Source organism: Xyrauchen texanus, chromosome 20, assembly GCF_025860055.1.
Source record: "Xyrauchen texanus isolate HMW12.3.18 chromosome 20, RBS_HiC_50CHRs, whole genome shotgun sequence".
In the NCBI taxonomy this organism is placed as follows: domain Eukaryota; kingdom Metazoa; phylum Chordata; class Actinopteri; order Cypriniformes; family Catostomidae; genus Xyrauchen; species Xyrauchen texanus.
Window position 1 is genome coordinate 4,045,054 of NC_068295.1, and position 18,811 is coordinate 4,063,864.

Genomic DNA, 18,811 nt, shown 5'->3' on the forward strand with positions numbered 1-18,811 from the left:
ATGGACACACCCCACAGCTAAAGCCTTTTCTGACTACAAGGTCACTCCCATTCCCATTCGGCTTTTGGAAAACTCTTGGATATGAAAGACATAATTAAATACTGCAGAAATTAAAAAAAGCGACTATCGGCACTGATTAAACTGGGAAACCAATATATCAGTCTACCTCTAATACTTCATAATATTCCTGCAATAAATAGCATGTACACCGTGCACATATTGTCCGTGTACATGGACGAATGCACGAATAACCGTATGACCCACTACATTTGCCCATATGCAGAATACAATTAAGGATACTGCAAAGAAAACTGTATCTTGGATCACAGCCATGATCTTTGAATAGTTTGTCTCGAAAGAGTTTTGAGTTGTCACGCACCTCCCCCTGTGGTGTTGCTCTGGATCCAGGCACTGGGCGGTGATGAGCCGATCTCATTGGTGCAGGACACGCACATGTCGTACCAAGTCATGGCTCTGAGGTTGCCAATTTCATACTGGAAGGGTGGTACCGATGTCTTGCGAACAATAGTGGGGTGGGCCGACTCTCGACCAAGCTCTCGTACCTTGAAGTGACAGAGGACTTACATTTTTATCATACATTGCATCAAGGGAGTGGTGGTGGCATAGTGGCTAAAGCACAGGGCTGTTAATCAGAAGGTCGCTGGTTCGAACCCCACAGCCACCACCATTGTGTCCTTGAGCAAGGCACTTAACTCCAGGTTGCTCCGGGGGGATTGTCCCTGTAATAAGTGCACTGTAAGTCCCTTTGGATAAAAGCGTCTGCCAAATGCATAAATGTAAATGCAATGACTTAAGGATAAAATAGCTAGTGAGTGTATATCATTTTAAACATATTTATTAAAAGTACTCTTTTGGTGTAAAATGTTTTAATATGGAACAAATGCTTTACATTCTTGTGTCTTTTACCGTGATTAAGCAGGTGCTCAGAGGAGAGAAGCCATCGTGCCCTGGTGTCCAGCTCAAGACGAGTTTATTTGCCTCACGTTTAACTACAGTGACCTCAGACACTTTCTCAGGAAGCTCTGATAAAACATTAATAAAGGAAGTGAATCTATATGTGTTTTTTTTACAAGCATGAGAAAAATATTCACTCTCAGATTCAACACCTTTTTGGTAGGTCTTGGTTGTGGAATTGGTTAATTTAGGTGCCATTGTATCGCATGTTGACATAGCTTTACCTTTGATATTGATGTGAGCCTCTCTGGATACTGTGAGGCCTTTTTCATTGTGAGCTTCACAGCTGTACAGGGTGGGTTCATTTACACCTGCAGAGAAGAGACAATGTTAAATATTTTCTAAAGTACTTCTGTTGGTACGAGAGGCTGAATACTTCTTGCCCAACTGATTTCAGGAGTTTGTAGCAGTACTATCACTGTCCTAACAATGGAAAGCCATATGAACAAACCCTTAAACCTATAGTATTAAACCTTGCTCCTATATAGACCCTAAAATAAAGAACAATCTGCGTTCCATAAGGATTTAATCAGGAAAGGAATTATTTTACTTAAAAATGGTACAATTATGCATTATATGGGACGATTCCTTATTATATACGGGATGGTTGGTAACCATAGCAACCATCCGAAACACCCTAGCACTGTTGCACCAAGTTTTTAATGTACAAGCACCCCTCAAATTTTCCCATTTGGTGCTACTAGTGACCCAGAAAATAACAGCGATCAGAGTCTGCGGGTCTGTGAAATGTCATCGATTGCATAACAAGTGCAACCAAATTCTCAGTCGTGCTGTCCGAACACATGCAGTGATGTGTAACCTTCACACAGTGTCACACAGTAAGAGTCTTTCAGTGCCACTCCACCACAACGCTCCAGTCCCACACGGACACAAGCTCAAACATAATATCCCTTTTGTGCCCGGGCATCTCTGCCCTTTCATTGCCCATGCACACAAAAAAAAACAAAGGACACACTACTTCCCCAAATAGAGCTGATAGGAAGCTGCTTGTTGGGTTGTTTACATGTCTCTCAGAATCAAACGCGTCCATCTCTGACTGTCAGTGGACGACATCGTGACATTGTTTTAAAAAGCCACAGTGATGAAACCACGCTAATAGAAAAAAATATAATTTCAACTAATAATAAAGTTTGTAGACACCCACTTGGATGAAGGCTTGATGCCTTGTTTGAAAGTTTAAACTACTTATAATAGTTAAAGTTTATACAAACATTACAGTACCAGCTAGCTAGATAAACCATCAGATTTAGCTAGGCATAGCTAGCATGATATTAGGCATTTCAAGCATGTTTTAGCATACAGCCATTGCTAGCATGTTGCTAAGCATTGCTAGCACTTTTTGGCATGTGCTTGGCAATGCTAGTATGCGTGTAGGCATGCATTGATAGCATGATGTTAGGCACTGCAAGCATGATTTAGCATGTAGATATGCATTGATAGTATGATGTTAGGCACTGCAAGCATGATTTAGCATGTAGATATGAATTGATAGCATGATGTTAGGCATTGCAAGCATGTTTTAGCATGTAGATATGAATTGATAGCATGATGTTAGGCACTGCAAGCATGATTTAGCATGTAGATATGCATTGATAGTATGATGTTAGGCACTGCAAGCATGATTTAGCATGTAGATATGAATTGATAGCATGATGTTAGGCATTGCAAGCATGTTTTAGCATGTAGATATGCATTGATAGCAAGCATGATTTAGCATGTAGATATGAATTGATAGCATGATGTTAGGCATTGCAAGCATGTTTTAGCATGTAGATATGCATTGATAGCAAGCATGATTTAGCATGTAGATATGCATTGATAGCATGATGTTAGGCACTGCAAGCATGATTTAGCATGTATATAGGCATTGATAGCAAGCATGATTTAGCGTGTAGATATGCATTGATAGCAAGCATGATTTAGCGTGTAGATATGCATTGATAGCAAGCATGATTTAGCATGTAGATATGAATTGATAGCATGATGTTAGACATTGCAAGCATGTTTTAGCATGTAGATATGCATTGATAGCAAGCATGATTTAGCATGTAGATATGAACTGATAGCATGATGTTAGGCATTGCAAGCATGTTTTAGCATGTAGATATGCATTGATAGCAAGCATGATTTAGCATGTAGATATGCATTGATAGCATGATGTTAGGCACTGCAAGCATGATTTAGCATGTATATAGGCATTGATAGCAAGCATGATTTAGCATGTAGATATGCATTGATAGCAGGATGTTTGGCACCGCAAGCAGGATTTATCATGTAGATATGCATTGACAGCATGATGTTTGGCACTGCAAGAATGTTTTAGCATGTAGATAGGCATTGTTTTATTAAATATTACCTAGTTTGATGAAACCATCTTAGCGCATAGGGTATTGTGTGAGTCATAGATGCGTCATAATGCTAGATTTGTTTTGGGTAGTTGACAGAACCTAGCTATGTGGTTGCTAAGGTGTCCTAGGTGGTTGCTATCTGGCTCAAGTACAAAAGTCCACTCAAAGTCTCTATACATTCTGTTGGTCCCTAGGTATGTCTCAGTATATGGGATTTTTCACCCGTTTGTCGTCCACGAGGTGACAATTGTAAGCCTGATCACTTCAAAGAAATGGCACAATTTTTATTAAAGTTTATTATTACTTAGCTGTTAGCTGTTCGTTCAAATGAGCATGAAGTGATGCCTTAGAAAAGTACCACTAAAAATAACTTCAGATGAGGGTACACTCTTCTATATATTTCAATCTAAACTATAGTTTAAATACTGTAAAACACTCCTTAGAATCTAATTAGAACTTGATGCTATCCAGCTGGCAAGTCAGCAAGGGATTTCTGAAAGACTTCCTGTTTGAGATATTGGCTTTGACAAAGGCTTTTCCAGCCATCACTAAAAGCACAGATTCAGTGAGGAAGATTTTCAGAGTGAGGTTAAATTTAGTATGCAAATCTAGGAGTTAAAAAATGACCCACAGCACAAAAGTCTCAAATAACACTTAATTTGTGGTCATGAGATCCATTTCATAAACCAAATTGAGAGGCCAAATACAAGAAACTGACACTTGGCTCCACAGATTGTTTACGTGTGCCAGGAAGTACACTGCATTTCTGATGGGCTATAATTACTGGGTTTGGAGGACAGCCATTCTAGCTCTGATGTATACTGATCCAACAGAATAATGTTCGCTTCGGATATGGCCTACTACGACACAAACAAAAAGTATCAAAAAGTACAATGGAATTACAATATTTTTTAAAACATACCATGGTAATTCCGTGGAAGTACCTTAAAGTACCTGATCAATCTGAATGTGGTATAAAACAAAGTGCCATGATATTAACAACTGATACATAACTGTACAATGGTACCACTACAGTACTTTATTGGAAGGGAACTGACCTACTGTATATATATTAAAGTTGGTTATTTCAATGCAAATTGTACTTATTTAAAAAAAATTATAATAAATATTTAAATAGGCCAATCACAGAAACGTGAGAGTGGCCCCTTTTGACAGTTAACAACTAACCACAATACCTTAGCAACCACATAGCAACATGCTAATCACTCAGAACACCCTAGCAACCACATAGCAACGTGCTAATCATTCAGAACACCCTAGCAAATACATAGCAACGTGCTTAAAACCACCAAGAACACCTTAGCAACCATGTATTTGCTAGGGTGCTATGAGTTATTAGCACATTGCTAGCATATTGCTACGTGGTTCTAATCACTCAAAATACCCTAGCAACCACATAGCAATGTGCTAACCACTCAGAACACCTTAGCAACCACATAGCAATGTGCTAATAAATCAGAACACCCTAGCAACCACATAGCAATGTGCTAATCACTCAGAACACCATATATCAATGTGCTTAAAACCACCGAGAACACCTTAGCAACCATATAGCAACGTGCTAATCACTCTGAACGCCCTAGAAACCATATAGCAACATGCTAAAACCATTCAGAACACACAAGCAAACACATAGCAACATGCTAACCACTCAGAACAACCTAGCAAACACATAGCAATGTGCTAGTCTCTCAAAACACCCAAGCAAACACATAGCAACATTCTAAAAATAAAAAAACACCCAGAAGACCTTAGTAACCACTCTTGAAAGCTCTTTCTCAATTCTGTGGGTGGTGGTGCATGAGAGTTCATAGTTTGTGGAGCGATTTGTCTGGTTAATTCCGATAACAAACGAGACTCTGGCATGCTAAATAGTTATGCGCCCTCGTGCGGTCGGTGTCCAACTTCTTAGAGGCTCAAGTGGTGTTCAGCCATGCAAGATGGAACAATAACAGGTATGTGATGCCCTTAGATGTCTGGGGCTGCACGCGCACCACAATGGGTGGATCAGCGTGTGTCTACCCTGCGCCGAGAGAGGCGGGTAACCCACTGAACCCCACTCGAGATCGGTACAGGGGATTGCAACTATTTCCCATCAGTGAGGAATTCCCTATAAGCACGGGTCATAAGCTGGCATTGATTAAGTCCCTGCCACACACCGCCCATCGCAGCTACCGTTTGGATGGTTTAGTGAGGTCCTCGGATCCCCCGCCGGAGCTCCTCGTGGGCCTTGGTGGAGCACCAAGAAGATGATCAAACTTGACTATCTAGAGGAAGTAAAAGTCATAATAACACTGTAGCAGCCATTTATCAATGTGTTAAACACACAGAATACATTAGCAACAACATAGCAACGTGTTAAAACCCCACTCAGAACACCTTAGAAACCACATAGCAACATGCTAAAAACCAACCACAAGGCAAAATGCTAAAAAAACCCCCCAATAAAATCACCTTAGCAACCACAAAAAAAACTTGCAAAATCCCTTCCAAACACCTTAGCAAACACATAGCAGCACCTTGGAGACCACCTAAGCCTTGTGCTGGTGAGTTTTGCACCACTCATATCAAATCTAGTTGATGCTCTGAATGATTAAGCACTTTCACAGTGGCTGACGCTTTATTCTGCTGTTTCCATCGTCAGCATTTAAGAGCACAGCAGTTCCCTCTGAATGGAAACACACATCACAGCATCCAGAGAGAAAGAGAGACAGAGAGCGTTTGTGTGCGTGTACATTGCGTAATCTATCCATTGTGCAAGAACAGACAGTGAGCTCCGAGTTAAACAGGGAAAATTATGATTCTGTGTTAACCTTGAGCCCATTTACATGCACAACAATATGCAGATAATTTCCAATAATCAGCTTAATCAAAAAAATCAGACAAAGAAAGAAAATCGTGTTTACATGAGATTCAAAATAAATGGGCTATTCTCTTCTTTTGATATCAAACCGTGAAGAAGCATGCACACAAATCTTCCATTGGATAAGCCTGTAAGAACACTGATTTCGCATTGCATGTAAACACCTTAACCAGTGTAATGGGCAAAAATCTACCCATGCCAACCGGTTTATTCTTAAACCATTTATGACCTTACACCTATAACGGAACATTAGAAACGGCACCTTAAAGAAGTGGGCCACAGCATGGTGATTATATGTCACTCTCATTGTGAACTTTGGGATGCATAAGAAACTTTTTGTCTAATAATTTCTCAGAGGTAAAACCAGCATTCATCAAACAAAGAAATACGTTTATCTGAAACTGATACTAAAAGCCCAAGATCGGTCTTTTACTTTTACCTTAAAGTTTATTTCAGTTTGGGTTGTTAGTTATTATATCTATAAAATAAATAACAATTGAACTGCATTGTTTGGGCCCTGTTTTTTTTTGTTTACATAGCGCATGTGGAGGTTTCACGCTATTCTCCGCGGCATCCACGCACAACTCGCCACATGCCCCACCGAGAGCGAACCACATTATAGCGACAACAAGGAGGTTACCCCATGTGACTCTACCCTCCCTAGCAACCGGGCCAATTTGGTTGCTTAGGAGACCTGGCTGGAGTCACTCGGCACACCCTGGATTCGAACTCGCGACTCCAGCTGTGGTAGTCAGCGTCAATACTCGCAGAGCTTCCCAGGCCCCACAATGACAATTAATTACGTTAAGGCAACTTAATTTTTTCCCACTTCCAGACTGGCATGTCTTAAGGTCAATATTAACTAAAAAGTGGCAAAACAAGAAACTTCTTTCTCTAGAAACTCGTCAGTCAATCCTTGTTTTGAGGAATGAAGGCTATACAATGCTTGAAATTGACAAAAAACTGAAGATTTCATTCAAAGGTGTTCACTGTGTAAAGCGCTATGAGCGTAGAGTCCGAAAAAGCGCTATATAAATGCAACATTCATATATTATATACGTATATCACTTCTTTAAGTAACTTGGTTCTTTAGAAAGCAGGAGGCTTCACTCATATATATAATGCAATATAAAGACCTGTTTTACTTTAAAAAATAAAGTAAATGTATAGCTAACTCAAGAACACATCCAGCCAAAATGGTTCTTAATAAGATTGTTCTTTGGGGAACCTAAGGTGCTACAAAGACCTTTTAAGAAGCCTCTCTGTAGGGAAGACTGACCTTTTGAATGAGGCTTTGTGTGTGCCCCAGTAATATCACCCCTCCCTCTCACCCTCTCCCACTCTATAGCACCGAGTTGGTAAACGTTAAACCTACAAATTCCTGGTTTGCCAAGAAACTGATTACCATACCTTGGAGATTAATCTTAAAATTATGATGGAGCTTAACCTAAAATCTTGGAATTTCACCTGTAGTGAGAATAATAGATTTGTATGATTTTAGAAGAAAACAAGACTGGTTCAAAACTCTAGGTGCTCAGGGTGTTAAAGAGAGTAAAAATAGCCAAAAGATCCCATCCCGAATGTCTATACATGATTTTCTGATCTCTAGGTATGTCTCAAGTCTATGAGATTCTATCATCTGCCAAGTGAAAATCATGATTTTACTTTGAAAAGTAATAACTCACAACTCCTGACCCTAATACTTGAGCAACAGTAATAGTGATGCTTACCTTTGTAAGCACTTCTAATGATTTTAATACATCGATTTTATCCCATTATCCTAACAGAAAAAACGCAAAGTGATTTTGCATGTATTTTCTCCATAGCTCAAAGTCCATTTCTATATACAAGATTTGACATGGCCGATTAGGTCTCTAAACCCATAGAATTATGCACGCAGAAAGGTAGAACAAAATACAATCAGAAAATGTTTCTTGATTAAATATTTTGGATAATATGAACATTTTGCATTATCTAAATCTAAAATATATTGTGTTAAGTATTGCACATTTGTCTTTTTAAATACTAAGTATGTAATGATGTGCTTCACCACGGAGCTAGTTGGTTTGTTTCAGTTTTGTTTTTGTTTTTTATGGAGAATTTTATAAAAAACTTTCCATGGAAAAAAATGAATGGGAAAAATACTTCCGGAACCAAGATGGCTGACAAAGTGGGCGACCACTGTTACACTCTATCAGGGTGTCCTGATTCACTAGAGGAGCAGTTCATCAAGTTTTGCACAGTATAGGGTCATTTTGTGCCAACAAGAGCTTGGGAAAGTCCAACCTTGGTAAACCAAGCCAACAACTCCCAATTCCTAATTTTATAACCAATAATCATGTGCATTACAGCAAATTAGCTGATGCCTTTTGAAGGAAACACATCAACACCATAGGGCTGCAAGCACGCAAGAGGGATGAGCGTCTCCGTGTGTGAGAGTGTATCACTGGGAGAAGTCACGTGACTCATAAGAAGCTCTGACAGCACAGAGAAATGCCAGTTTCAGGGTGCTTATTTATACAACCCGCTTCCTTATTGTGACAAAGTGGGCGTGGCCGGGTCGTAAGGATGAATGCCTGATACAGAATGCACACGTTCTTCGGCTGCATGCATCTCTCTCTCTCTCCCATACTGCCGTCTCCAGCACCTCTTTATCCCTCTCCCGTGTCCAGGTGTCCATCCTTACGGCCCAACCACGCCCTCCTCATCACGCTTATTATTTGAACTGTAATAAAGAATGCAATGAAGATATAATGCCAGGAGGTTACCTTTTCAGACGCTCTGACATGCAAGTTTTGCTCAAGCGGAATGCCAGGAATGGCTCCACTTTGACTCACATCACGACGGCACTGCTTCTGTATTAACTTATTTAGTATTTTTGTATTATAATTCCCTTATACTCTGCAATCTACATCACCTGAATCTGATTGGGAAGTTTGGATTGTGTCTGGAGTGTGAGCTGTTCTTTCTTCCTCTCCTCAATCGAGCTGAAATGGTGCCCTCACGTGTCATCATTAGTGTATCAAATGATCTCATGTTGCATTAAACGAGATTAAACAACCATTTGATTACATTTTTATTGTCGACTAATTGTTTCAGCCCTACATCACTGTATACAGTAACAAGATTTGATACCGTTTAACTCCTCCAGCCCAGTGGCCTATACCATGAAGCTAGTTTAGGTGGCTAGCCAGGTAAGTTTCAGTTTAGTTTGTGTCAACGCTAGGTTTTAGGTACCATGAAGGTGGGTCAGCTTTCACCAGTGTTCGTCACCACAGTAACTTATGCTCCATGGCTAACCTGCTCCGTAGAAGGTTTTGCATCTCTGTAAAAGTAATGGTTTATAACCATCATACTTACATTTATGAATACTAAACTTTGCCAACAAAAGCAGAAAATTGTATCAAATAATATTCCTTATGAAGAGACATGTCATAGCTAAAATAAAACATTTTCAAAAAGTTGAAAATGTGATGAAATATGATCTCTGAAATCAGACCAAAAACAAGTCGAGTAGGGACAACTCCTAAATAAATGAATGTTTCCTCCTGCAGACCACAAAATGTACAAAATATATCGACATTAATTAAATCTCTCTACAAAAAAATTATTAGTGGGGTAGTACTTATACATTTTATTTATAAGATTTTATTCAGGATTAAATATATATGGGGTAATTTCCAAATTTTGCACCATCTCAATCCAGCGTCAGACATGCTTGTGTAGTGTCTCAGGTGTGTTGCATCATAAACATAAAATGTTTAGGTCACTGTGTCAAGTTAAATATAGTTTAATACTCAATCTTTAAACACATCTTGAGATCACTTAGTTCAGATTTGCGCTCCTTCAAGTGTTTTGAACACAAGAACGTAACGCATGTTTGTTGTTCTGCTGAAGTGTTTCTTCACTGTATAAACTGTGTGTTGCTCACACAGCTGAAGTTTCACTTACTGCCCTCTGGAGTAAACAGGTGGTACTACAAGCTTGCATTTCTCAGGAATCTTCTTTATTACGATCTGTGGGCATTGCAATTAATTGCGTACATTTTTTAACGCGTTATTTTTTGTAAAATGAATCGCACTGAATTAACGTGTTAAATCGACAACCCTAATTATAATATATAAAACAACTAGTAAAATGGATGACAATACCTGCCAATAATGAGTGATTTTACAATATTAAAAGCTTAATATTAGCACTCCACAAGAAAGCTACAGTATAGAAAGGGATGAATGAGCCAAACCCCTTTGTTTCATGGACTTAGAGATGAACATTATTTCAAGTTAAGTTCAATAAAAGGTACACAAAATACGTCTTTAAAAAAAGCAAATCGCCTACGTCTTATTATTGCATACCGATTATTACACACTATTCCAAACGCTCACGTTTCAATTATTCAATAGTAACCTATATACATTTTCAATAGTATACATTTATATTAAGCTTTAAATTTAGATTAATAAAAAAAAGCTTTTATATTTAAAATATGCGTTCTTTTTGTGGACCTATACGAACTGATTTTCATATTGATAAAAAAACAAAATAAAACATCTGATTTATCACATTCAGAATTCGTTTCCAGCAGTCCTCTTGAGCTCTCGCAGCAGCCGTGGTGTTTCTTGCCGTGTAAACGTTTTTAATTTCTTCATAATTGTACAGCGATTTCCTCAGCTGTGTAAATCGTGTATTTTCATTTGATTTGGTTTCTTGTGCAGTCTGAATATTTTTCATTTTTCACATTTTTAAAACAATCTCTTGTTGGGCTGTTCAAATGCAATTCAATGGTTCATGATTTTACGACGATCGGCCTTCAGCGGAGAGGTAAATCCCGAGACTCTCACGAGAAGTGAATCTCTCGCTCTCCGCGTTTCACGTGATTGGCTGTCCGCTGCAAACGTCACTCATTCATTTGCGCGTGTGTGAACTATTCTTAATCTCAGGATCAAAGCCCGAGTTGACAGAGAAAGTTGATGAGCAGCATCATGGTACCAGTTAAGCCTGACTGGTTTGGTTTGGTCAACTCGAAACCAATCGTGCAACCCTGAGTTTGTTCAACTAGCTTGATGGTATAGACCTCTGGTCATGATAAAATGTTAAATGTTTCCAAGGCAAAGTCTCAATACCAAGGCCTACCGATATTCTGCTATAATGACAACAAGATCCCTGATATTGTCATACTTATGTCTTACAAAGGAATCACGATCTACAGTTTAAAAATAGTGTTGACGACAATAATTAGAGACCACAAGTTCTCACCTTCAATGGTGATCGTGCTGGATGACTCATTGCGCTCTTGAAATCTCTTGCCTTTGTGAAGCCACTTGATGGTTACAGGATTTGGGGGACCAACAGCCTCACAGGTCAATGTGAAAGGAGTGTTCCTTGTGATGTTCACGTCACTTGGCTGGATAGTGAAGGTCGGTAGGCCTGGAACAGAGCAAAATGTGGCAAAACATAAATATTTTGCAAAATCTTCCTGTCTCAAATGTCGCAGGACTAAGCATAAGCATCTGTTTGGGTGGTATTCTTAAAGTGAAGGGCTACTTACCCTCTACCTCTAAAAAGATGGGATTTGACTCAATGATCTTGTTGCTGACACTAAGTCGGCAGTGATACTCGCCAGCATCTGTTCTCTGGATGTTGCTTATGCTGAAAAAAAAATTATAATAAAATCAAATCAGAAACATTTAGGTCACTTATTACAAAAAAATAAAACATTTCAGCTAAGACAAAGTTTGGAGTCCAGTGACTTATCCCATTAAATTTGATCACTCTTAAAGACTAGCGGTTGACCAGTTCTCAATGCTTTTCAATGGGCGATACCAATGTAATGTGGTTGTGGAGGCGGGGGCGTGGCCAAGCACTATGCTATGGCGAGGGAGGCCGGGGGGGCGGCTTTCCACCTCTGCTTAACACCTGTATTGTGTTTCAGTGAGGAGTGACAGGGGCTTATAAGTAGAGGAGACAGTGCCAGACGAGATAGAGAGCCCAGCCAACGAGCTGTTTGTGCGTTTGCCATGTGACTGAAAGCCGTCCTGATTTGTTTCCACCTTTGATTTATTTATATCTCCATTAGTTTTCTTTATGGAACGTTTTCCCTGTGTTGGAATCATCGTCTCCCGCTACCTCATTCCCAAGAGCCAAAGATCTTGTTACAGTGGCCAAGGGACTATATAGTGCAGATATATAATACGTACAGATTATGATGTAATTTAGTTAGCAAATAAGACAATACTGCTGGAATTAATCCTAAAAATATTTTGTATCTTGGAGGATACAAATATTTGAGAGAACAGTGAAAGTTTTTTTGAGGTTATGCAACAAAGAAGGTTTTTAAATAGTATGTCCTCAAAAACCTTAAATTTGAAAAATAAGTATAACTAATAACAAGGCTGTTGGTGGACTTTGGATCAAACACAAAAACTCCTGTTAATCTCTAAACTCCAATATATGGGTCAGCCACTGTCAATGGCCGATGATCAAGGTAAATCCGTTTCAATTTTGAAGTGAATTGACATATATGTGCTGTATCAGAATTCTTCCACCTTACCTTACAGTGGACAACAAGGTGACAGTCCCTTGCAAAGTGTACACATGTGCCTGCATGCCATCAAGGATTTCTTTGCCATTCCTAAACCACAGAATATTCAGGTCCTGGCTCAGATCATTAATGTCTATGGAGCAGTTAAATTTGACTTCTTTCCCCTCTGACCGCTTGATAGTGCCCACTGTTGGTTTGAAGCGTAGCTTTTGGAGCTCCTCCTGTGTTAGATGGACACTCGGGGCTCGAGCCGGTACAATCAATGGCTCCGTTTCCCGTGTTGGTCGAAAAGAGCGCCCATGTCTCGCCCAATGCGTTGAACCTCCCTGGTGAACAACAGCTAGTGGATGATTCCAATTAGCAGCTGTTTGAGGAAATCAAAGTTTACATTTTTACATTTACATTTATTCATTTGGCAGACGCTTTAATCCAAAGTGACTTACAGAGCACTTATTACAGGGACAATCCCCCCGGAGCAACCTGGAGTTAAGTGCCTTACTCAAGGACACAATGAACAGTTCTGATTAACAGTTATGTGCTTTAGCCCACTACGCCACCACCACTCCGGCAGAGTTTTCGACAATGTAAGCATATCTATTGAAAGTCAAGATGTTCAACCAAAATGGTCATGGTACCATGACAAATCCATGATTTTTGGTTATGTACCATGAAGTATTATCCCTTGGCCTTAAAATAATACAATGGCAGTACTATGATACAGTGATGGTATCAAACTTGAATACCATAGTTTCTTTGAACATACAGTATTATGATAATACCATGGCATTTGGACATATCATATGAAGTACCATGTAAATAATATGGAAAATGAGTATGCTAATCATTCAGTACTATGCTATATAAAAGTACCATCCCATTACCATGTTTGGTTTGGTCTTGATACAATGATAATATTATGTTTTTTGGACATGTACAATGGTAATACCATGACATAATTTGAAGTTCCACATAAATATAAAGATACATAAATATGGTAATAATTCAGTGCTATGTATTAGGGCCGTCAGGGTTAACGCGTTAACACATGCGTTTAATCAAAAAAAGTTTAACGAGTTAATTTTTCTTAATTGCAATTAATGCATTTAGGGTTAATAAAGCATAAACAAGCATAAACACTGGTTGGAGTAGATTTAATGTTATTATACTGGTCACAGGGTCGTTTAATGCTATTTAAATTGGTGCTATTCTATCTTTATGCTGTGGAAGGCTTTGCTCTGAAAATGTTTTGGAAAACGTTGTTGTTACATATAGTTTTGTTTTCTTTCCTAAGAAGGAAATAAGTGCATTTTGACAGCAAAATAAGTATATATAGAGAACGTTTCGGTACTTTCAAAATCTGCAATTAATCTCAATTAACTATGAAAAATTATGCGATTAATCACGATTACATTTAAACTCAGTTTTTCACAATTTCTGACATTTAATCACAGAAAACATTCCCTGTTTTAGCTCAGTCAGGATCACTACTTTATTTTAAGACTGTGAAATGTCAGAATAATAGTAGAGAGAACAATTTATTTCACCTTTCATCACATTCCCTGTGGGTCAGAAGTTTACATACACTTGTTAGTATTTGGTAGCGTTGCCTTTAAATTGTTTAACTTGGGTCAAATGTTTTGGGAAGCCTTCTCTCAATAAGTTGCTGGAATTTTCTCCCATTCCTCCAGACAGAACTGGTGTAACTGAGTCAGGTTTGTAGGCCTCCTTGCTCATATCGGATTGAGGTCAGGGCTTTGTGATGGCCACTCACAATATCTTGACTTTGTTGTCCTTAAGCTATTTTGCCACAACTTTGGAGGTATGCTTGGGGTCATTGTTCATTTGGAAGACCCATTTGTGACCGAGCTTTAACTTCCTGGCTGATGTCTTGAGATGTTGCTTCAATATATCCACATCATTTTCCTTCCTCATGATGCCATCTATTTTGTGAAGTGCACCAGTCCCTCCTGCAGCAAAGCACCCCCACAACATGATGCTGCCACCCCCATGCTTCACTGTTAGGATGGTGTTCTTCAGCTTCCAAGTCTCACCCTTTTTCCTCCAAACATAACTATGGTCATTATGGCCAAACAGTTCAATATTTGTTTCATTAGACCAGAGTACATTTCTCCAAAAAGTAAGATCTTTGTCCCCATGTGCACTTGCAAACTGTTATCTGGCTATTTTATGGTGATTTTGGCGCATTAGCTGCTTCCTGGCTGAGGAGCCTTTCAGGTTATGTCGATATAGGACTTGTTTTACTGTGGATATAGATACTTGTCTACCTGTTTCCTCCAGCATCTTCACAAGGTCCTTTGCTGTTGTTCTGGGATTGATTTGCACTTTTCTACTGTCAGATGCTAATTGTCTAAAGGCTTGAAATAATTTTCTGGAATTTTCCAAGCTGTTTAAAGTTAAATTAGTGTATGTAAACTTCAGAGTCACTGGAATTGTGATTTAGTCAATTAACAATCTGTCTGTCTGTAAACAATTGTTGGAAACATTACTCGTGTCATGCGCAAAGTAGTCCTAAACAACTTGCCAAAACTGTAGTTTGCTAATATTAAATGTGGAGTGGCTAAAAAAAACATTTTTATGACTTAAAAATTACATAAAGTGTATGTAAACTTCTGACTTCAACTGTAAATATGTTCTCATTTGGTAATATATATATATATATATATATATTATGGTATTACCAATCTACCATGGTACCACAATAGTAGGCCGACTTTTTGTACAGGAAATAACTTATTATTGACATATTCTATTGAGTGACTAAGCTTTGGCAGGGCTTCAGAAACACATTGGAAAACCAGCATCCTGTTCTCCAGGAGCAAAAGGAAGCTCTTTCTCTAATGTAATCTTTCATCAAATGAAATATACGTCGAAAGAGCTTTTCATTCTGTAAATAGTGGATAAATCCTACTGTATGACAGCACTGGAATGCATGATTTGGTTTAAAAATGGGGCAGATTAATACAATTAAATACAACTAGAGAGAACTAAAGAGTAAAAAGCTTGTATACCCAGACCTTGAGTTGAGGGAAGGGGGGGCGGGTGCGAGAGGAAGCCACCCCCCTTGTTCCAAAGCAATACCAAAAAGCATCCCCCTTGTAAAACCACCATCCCCTTGAGAACAATTGTGTCATGTATTACTTAGAACTAAACATGAAGGTAAAATATTTTCTACGTTTTATAATAAGGAATTAGATTGACATATGTGGGGTTGCCAGATTTATATAGCTGAAATCCCCCAATTATATCTAGACAAGCTCTCTCCACTGCGAAAAGACGCCGGTCTTCTGAAAACACTGGGAAACAGGTATGTCAGAGTTTAGCGATGACTTGTCCTTCCTAGTGTTCACATGAAACTTATGCCACTGAAGGCGAGTTTTCTTTCTTTAAAAAGAAGAGCTCAGAAGGTAAGATATTGCTATGATGAGTGTACAGCTACAACATGTTCATGCGTTTAATCCAAGCAGTTCTCAGGGTTTCGCCCATAAACGCTTTTGTTGGTAGAACAACGTTTTACACCACTGTTTAAGCATCCTTCATAGAAACAGCCTAAACTTCTTTACTAGTTCAGTTCTTGTAGTTTGTGTATGTGACAGTGGGCGAGCGATCTATAAAAACAACATTTCTCATGATCATATTGTGGATTCTTTTCACAACATTCATCATAAAATAGAATAAAAGAGGGTAACAGGTGCATATTATGGCCATGTGTCCTAAGGGTCAATGAAGTGCTGCTCCTTTTTGTTCAGTAATGTTTGTGTCATTTAACATATTAAATTAAAAATACATAAAAAAAATATTATTCTTCTATGATGAGCATATTTTCAATTTCTGAGTTTAAAGTCATATTGATATAGTTGAAGTCAGAAGTTTGAATACAATTAAAGTTTAAAGTCATTTTTTTAACCGCTCCACAGCTTTAATATTAGTAAACTAAAGCTTTGGCAAGTTGTTTAGGGCATCTACATTGTGCATGACATGAGTAATTTTTCCAACAATTGTTTACAGACAGATTGCTTTACTTTTAATTGACTACATCATAATAGAAATTTACATACACTAAGTTAACTGTACCTTTAAGCAGCTCGGAAAATTCCAGAAAATGATTTCAAGCCTTTAGACAATTATACAATTAGCTTCTGATAGGAGGTGTACTGAACTGGAGGTGTACCTGTAAATGCCTGAGGGTACCACGTTCATCTGTACAAACAATAGTACACTAGTATAAACACCATGGGACCACACAGCCATCATACCGCTCAGGAAGCAGATGCATTCTGTCTCCTAGAGATGAACGTAGTTTGGTGCAAAAAGTGCAAATCAATCCCAGAACAACAGCAAAGCACATTGTGAAGATGCTGGAGGAAACAGGTAGACAAGTATCTATATCCACAGTAAAACAAGTCCTACATCAACATAATCTGAAAGCCTCCTCAGCCAGGAAGAAGCCACTGCTCCAAAACCGCCATAACAAAAGCCAGATTAAAGTTTGCAAGTGCACATGGGGACAAAGATCTTACTTTTTGGAGAAATTTCCTCTGGTCTGATGAAACAAATATTTTACTGTTTGGCCATAATGACCATCGTAAGGTTTGGAGGAAAAAGGGTGAGGCTTGCAAGCCGAAGAACACCATCCTAACAGTGAAGCATGGGGGTGGCAGCATCATGTTGTGGGGGTGCTTTGCTGCAGGATAACTGGTACACTTCACAAAATAGATGGCATCATGAGGAAGGACAATGGTGTGGATATACTGAAGCAACATCTCAAGACATCAGGAAGTTAAAGCTCGGTTGCAAATGGGTCTTCCAAATGGACAATGACCCCAAGCACACCTCCAAAGTTGTGGCAAAATGGCTTAAGGGCAACAAAGTCAAGATATTGGAGTGACCATCGCAAAGCTCTGACCTCAATCTGATATGAGCAAGGAGGCCTACAAACCTGACTCAGTTACACCAGTTCTGTCTGGAGGAATGGGCCAAAATTCCAGCAACTTATTATGAGAAGCTTGTGGAAGAATGTGGAAAACATTTGACCGAAGTTAAACAATTTAAAGGAAATGCAAACAAATACTAACAAAGTGTATGTAAACTTCTGACCCACTGGGAATGTGATGAAAGAAATAATTATCTCTAAAATGATTCTGACATTTCACATTCTTAAAATAAAGTAGTGATCCCAACTGACCTAAGACAGGGAATGTTTTCTTAAAGTAAAAAATGTCTTGTGGGATCCAGAGAGAGTAAAACAAGCCTCACCAAAAGCTGCAATTCTTGAAAAAATAAACGTTGGCATGACCAGTGCAGAAGAACCTTTAATGGTTTTGTCCACCAAATCAAAGTCATTGGGTGAAACAAACATGGTAGCCAGCATGTTGACCATAACAAACAAAAAACAACTTTAGACCCTCAACACTAAGTGTGAAGTTTTAGAAAACATCTAATATTCATTTTGACATTTTTATGAAAATGCACATTTTGTTCAAGTCATGTGGTGGAACCCTGAGAAAACATCTTGGTATTCTTGACTCAAAAAGGTATAATATATATATATATTTTACCTTGAAAAATATGTTTGAAAACTTTTGGGAAATTAATGATCAAGTTGTTTATGCTGTTATGTATTCAAGGTGCAAATAAAGTATTCTAATACCTTTTACATGATGGTTACACCACATGACAATTGTAACATGACAATAGTTCACTATCTGTACCGCAGGCAGTGTTGGGTAAGTTGCTCTAAAAAGTACTTAATTACATCTTCTACAGTGTAATTAGATCACTGTACTAATTACTCTGTCTGAACAGTAAATGCATTACTTATTACTAATTACTAATTACTTTCTAAACCCCTGATCAACCTCGACCAGATGAAAAATACAAGGATGAAACTGTTCTTTTAATTATTTCAAATAGATCACAGAAAATCTAATAAATTATTCATGAACTGGCTAAAGAATTTAAAGGGGCAGCGTTAAATTAGAAAACATACATTTTAACATTAGATTTTAAATTCACTATTGTTTT

General features: G+C 38.5%; 1 protein-coding gene across 1 annotated transcript in view; it reads right to left on the reverse strand.

Annotated features, from left to right (window-relative positions):
• Positions 1–18,811, reverse strand: part of LOC127661171 (tyrosine-protein kinase Mer-like) — a 41,084-nt gene that overhangs the window by 21,502 nt on the left and 771 nt on the right. The window contains exons 2-7 of the mRNA XM_052151774.1: positions 12,779–13,133; positions 11,777–11,877; positions 11,485–11,655; positions 1,200–1,286; positions 928–1,043; positions 380–563 (exon numbers count right to left, since the gene is read on the reverse strand). Of these exons, the coding sequence (XP_052007734.1) occupies positions 380–563; positions 928–1,043; positions 1,200–1,286; positions 11,485–11,655; positions 11,777–11,877; positions 12,779–13,133 (1,014 nt within the window). The remainder of the gene's footprint in view (positions 1–379; positions 564–927; positions 1,044–1,199; positions 1,287–11,484; positions 11,656–11,776; positions 11,878–12,778; positions 13,134–18,811) is intronic.